Below are 5000 nucleotides of genomic sequence, written 5' to 3'. Positions count from 1 at the left end.
CTTGTATGCTTCACTCGCTCCCTTCTCAATTGTTTAATGAATTTTTTGTTCTTCGCTGTTTGCGGCTCCTCCTTCATTTGTCCCTACTGCGTTCACAGTCTTTTCACGTGATTACGTGGGAGGCGTGATGACGTGACACTCAACTCCTCCTCCCACGGCCCATCGAGCTGCCGTCCATTACAGTATATTGTGAAAAAAGAGGTTCCAGATATGACCATTACCGCGTTGAATTTCGAAATGAAACCTGCCTAACTTTTGGTAAGTAAGCTGTTAAGGAATCAGCCTGCCAAATTTCAGCCTTCCACCTACACGGGAAGTTACAGAATTAGTGATGAGTCAGTCAGTCAGTGAGTCAGTGAGGGCTTTGCCTTTTATTAGTATAGATATATATGACGGCTCGAATCACAAAGACAGAATGAGTCCCAAAAATAGTTGGGATGCCAACCCGGCCAACTCTATTTAATTTCAAAAGCAAGTTGTGCTCATACATAAAGAATGCTCGCAGTCGCCTCCAGTTTGCCCTCTGGTGGTCATTCTGAGTGTTAACTGGATGATAACATGCATACAAGATCACATGTTTTATATATATATATATATATATATATATATATATATATATAATATAATATAATATAATAAAGAGAGAGAGATAGATAAGATGCAGATTACAAAGGAACCAGCAGTTCCACATCTGGCTTGTCTCCAATTCCGCCCATCTAATTAAGCAGCAGGGTTGGAACAAAAACCTGCAGCCACTGTGGCTATCCAGTATTGGAGTTGGCCACCCCTGCTCTAACGGATTGGAAGGAAATGAGTAAACACTATTGCACCTTGTGGTAACAGGTCAAAGCCAATGAGAGCAAGAGCAAATTAAGACTCTGTTTAGAAAAATAGTACATTTTGAAAATCACAACAAACTTTCCTTTATAATCAATATAATGTTTGCGTTTTAGAATTCACATCAGAAAACGTGACAAGAAAACAAAAACGTCTATTTTTATTTTGTAGGCAGTTATGCATTCAGTTTGTGATTACATGTCATTTTTTCAGCCTGTGTTAGTGCATATTTATAGTGACTTAAATTTTCTTTGTTTTGCAGAGGGAAAAGCCCAGCTCAAGCAGAACTTTGTTTTCTGAATAAATGCAAATGGCTGGAGATGTATGGTGTTGACATGCATGTTGTCAAGGTAGGATGAATCATCAGAACTGCGTATTCTATAACTGTAATTCAAAGGCAAAATTAAAAAAATAATTTATTATTATGTTTTATAGCTCACACGTATATCCAAAGGAGACTCAAATGCCATTGCATAGTTCAAATCCTTCCATATTTCTATAAACAGGTCTAATAACTTGCTTTCGGTCAAAGAGTGAGTGTTGCACAGTAACCTTGTAGTTTAGACTCTGTTATCTTTACTGTTAGTCTAAACTGCCACAAATTAAAGGTGAATGAATACTTTATGTGCATTAAAGGAACGAAGCAAATTAGGCTGGCCTCACCCAAACTCATAAACATAGTAATCTCCCTCTAATACAAAAAGGTTTGCTTAGTTTAAAAACTAAATATGGAAAAGAATGAAAAAAAAAATGTTCCAGGTCATGTAGCAAGATAAATAAAATATTTTTGCTAGCATTGTAATTACTATTGATGTGATGAGTTGCATTTGTTTAGAACTATCAATACGTTATCAAAGTTATAAATCTACTAGCTGTGTTACCCAGCTTTGCCCAGAAAATTTGGTTATTGTGCCAAGGGTTAATCCGATGTATCTTAAGTAAAGAAGTAGCTGAATACTTTTCTCTATGCAATCTATTTATCCTGGGGCTAATATTATTAGTTCACTGGAGCTTGTTACTATTGAATGTGCTACATCCAGGTTTCCCACGGTCATGGAAATCCTGGAAAGGTTATGGAGAATGAAATTTGGTTTTCCAGTCCTGGAAGAGCTTTGAAAAATTATACTGCATATATATATATATATATATATATATATATATAGAGAGAGAGAGAGAGAGAGAGAGAGAGAGAGAGAGAGAGAGAGAGATATGTAGAGAAAGATAGAGATATATAGAGATAGATAGAGATATATATATGGAAGAGAAGGTCTGTGATACGGTTTGCATATTTGCAGTTGGAGATCCACGAAGGGAGAAAAAACGAATCACGTATCATAAAATAGTTTTATTCCTGAGCTTTCAACCTCTATCAGGGGTCTTCATCAGAGGATAATGCTTAGACTTACAAGAATCAAAGGCAATATATAGCAACACATTCAGTGGTTGGGGGGAATGGGGGGGGGGGGGGTTTGGGGTGGGTGGAGGTGACTAAGTCAGTATGATCAAGGGGGAGGGGGGGGTTGTACAGTTTAATTATTGTGTACATGTCCTTATTAAGTTGGCATATGCTGGATTTATGTCCAAGTGTCTGTTGATGGCATTTTCATCTGATAGCCAAGACTCGGCCAACTCTCTGGCACTTTTGTACTGGCCTTAAATTTTACTTTTACGTTGTCCCAGTTGAATGTGTGTCCTGTCGATTTAGTATGTGCATATATCAAAGATAGTGCGTCCTTTCTTCTGACGGCGTTGCGATGTTCCTGTACACGTGTTGAAATTCTTTTTGACGTTTGTCCTATGTATACCGCTGAGCAAGAATTGCATGGAATACTATAAACTGCGTTTCGTGTTTCGGCTGTCGATTTCTTGTTTTTAGCATTAAACAGGACCATGCGCAGATTGTTCATGGGTTTATGTGCTATTCTGATGCCCCATTTGGTTAGGGTGCGTGCCGTGCCTTTTGAGACATTATGGTGATACGGGAGTGAATGCCAGGTGGGGTGGGGTTTCTGATTTAAGTCGATTGTATGCTGATTCCTTTGGCGTCTGCTGTGTAGACTCCGATTAATGAATGTTTTTGAGTATCCGTTCGAGGTGAAAAGTTGGAAGAGATAGCGCCTCTCATTAATTTTTGTTTCCTTGGTATTACAATGCGTGTGGACTCGTTTAAATAGGGTTTTCATGCAGCTCCGTTTATGAGATACCGGGTGGTTGCTGGCGAAGTGTAGAATATTGTCTGCGTAGCATTGTTTGCGGTAAACACTTGTGGTCAGGGTGGCGTCACTATTTCTTTTGATGTAAATGTCCAGGAAGTTGATGTGTCGATTGATTTCTTTTTCCATTGTGAACTGGATTGCAGGGAATATTGTGTTAATATGATTGTAGAACTCATTCAGCTGGTTCTTTCTTAATATGACGAATGTGTCGTCTACATAGCGTATCCAAATTTTGGGTGTAATCTGGGATAAAGCTATGTTTTCAAATCGTTGCATTACCAGTTCAGCTAGGAGTCCAGATAACGGTGATCCCATTGGCATGCCTTCTTTCTGTGTGTAATACTTGCCGTTGAAATGAAAGTGAGTTTTTTGGCAAAGTGATATTAGGTGCATTATGTCTTTGATGGACAGTTTGGTTCTTGTCTCTATGGTGGGGTCACTATCCAGTTTCATTAATAGTGTTTCTGTGGCTAGTTGGATCGGGATCACGGTGTATAGCGATACAACATCAAACGAGACCATGATCTCGTCCTCGGCGATGGATACGTCTTTCAAGCGCTGTAATGCCGACTCCGCGCTCTTGACGGAATAATCTGAGTCGTCAGTTAAATGTTTAAGTAGTTGGAAAAGTCTTTTTGACAAGTTGTATGATGGTCCGCCTATTAGGCGAACCACTGGTTTGTATTTTAGTGGTGTTTTGTGTATTTTTGGGAGTCCATAAAATTCCGGGCAGTTAGCATCATTAGATTTCATTTTGTGAAAGTTCTGTACATCCAGGCGGTTACCATGTCGGAGTTTGGTCAGAGTGTAGTTAATTTTATTCTGTGTAGTTTTTATTGGGTCGTTATTTAGCTGTTGATAAGTATTAGTGTCCGAAAGCATTTCTTCCATAGCTGTGGAGTATTGTTCTCTGTCTAGGATAACAGTTGCGCCTCCTTTGTCAGCTGGTGTAATAATAATGCTGTTGTCATTCCGTAAAGATCTTAGAGCTTTCTGTTCACTTGCCCGAATACGTGTGGTTGGTTGTCTTGTGTGTAGCTGGCTGGCGACGTTGCATCTTATTTCTTGTGCCTGTTCTGTTGGTATTTTTTCAGTTACTAAGATATGTTCTAACGAACTGAGGAAGTTCATGTCAGATGCGTCCTTGTAATTGAATTTTAATCCTCTGGAGAGAATATTGTGTTCTGTGGTGGAGAGCCGTCTTTTGGATAGGTTGTGTACTCCGGATTGGGGGTATATAGATATATATAGATATATTATAGATATATAGATATATATATAGATATAGATATATAGAGATATATATATAGATATATAGATATAGATATAGAGATATATATATATAGATATATATATATAGAGATATATATATATATATAGATATATATTGTATAGAGATATATATATATAGATATAGAGATATATATATATAGATATATATATATATAGATATATAGATATATATATATATATATATAGGTATAGATATATAGAGATATAGATATATATATATATATATATAGAGATATATATATATTCACGGCATTCGTAGTCTGTGTCACAATCTGATTGTATGGGTGGTTACCGTGAATGTAATTACCCCGATCTACATGCTGTCAAACTAAACGAGCCACACACCATGGCGCAACGTTAGGGGCATCGCCTCTGGCGCTGACGTCCGAGGTTCGATTCCCGAGAGGGAGTGCAGTGGAATGTGTACACCTGATGGGCCCAGAATGAGGGCGAAACACGTGTCGTGTACTCTTTACATTTATTTGACAGTAAACTATTTCAACCATATATATATATATATATATATATATATATATATATATATATATATATATATACCGTCTTTTTCCGAAAATAAGACATCCCCCGAAAATAAGCCCTATCGAGATTTTCGGAACTTTTTGTAATATAAGCCCTCCCCCGAAAATAAGCCCT

The 5000-nt window shown here is 37.7% G+C and overlaps 1 protein-coding gene across 1 annotated transcript in view; it reads left to right on the top strand.

Annotated features, from left to right (window-relative positions):
• The window catches only part of epb41l4b (erythrocyte membrane protein band 4.1 like 4B), a 547093-nt gene that overhangs the window by 323613 nt on the left and 218480 nt on the right, over positions 1–5000 (top strand). Inside the window, exon 8 of the mRNA XM_051936130.1 lies at positions 1100–1187. Within this exon, the coding sequence (XP_051792090.1) occupies positions 1100–1187 (88 nt within the window). The remainder of the gene's footprint in view (positions 1–1099; positions 1188–5000) is intronic.

Source organism: Erpetoichthys calabaricus, chromosome 13 (assembly GCF_900747795.2).
Source record: "Erpetoichthys calabaricus chromosome 13, fErpCal1.3, whole genome shotgun sequence".
Taxonomy (NCBI): Eukaryota; Metazoa; Chordata; class Cladistia; order Polypteriformes; family Polypteridae; genus Erpetoichthys; species Erpetoichthys calabaricus.
Note: the sequence above shows the minus strand (reverse complement) of the source record. Positions and strands in the feature narration are given on the sequence as shown.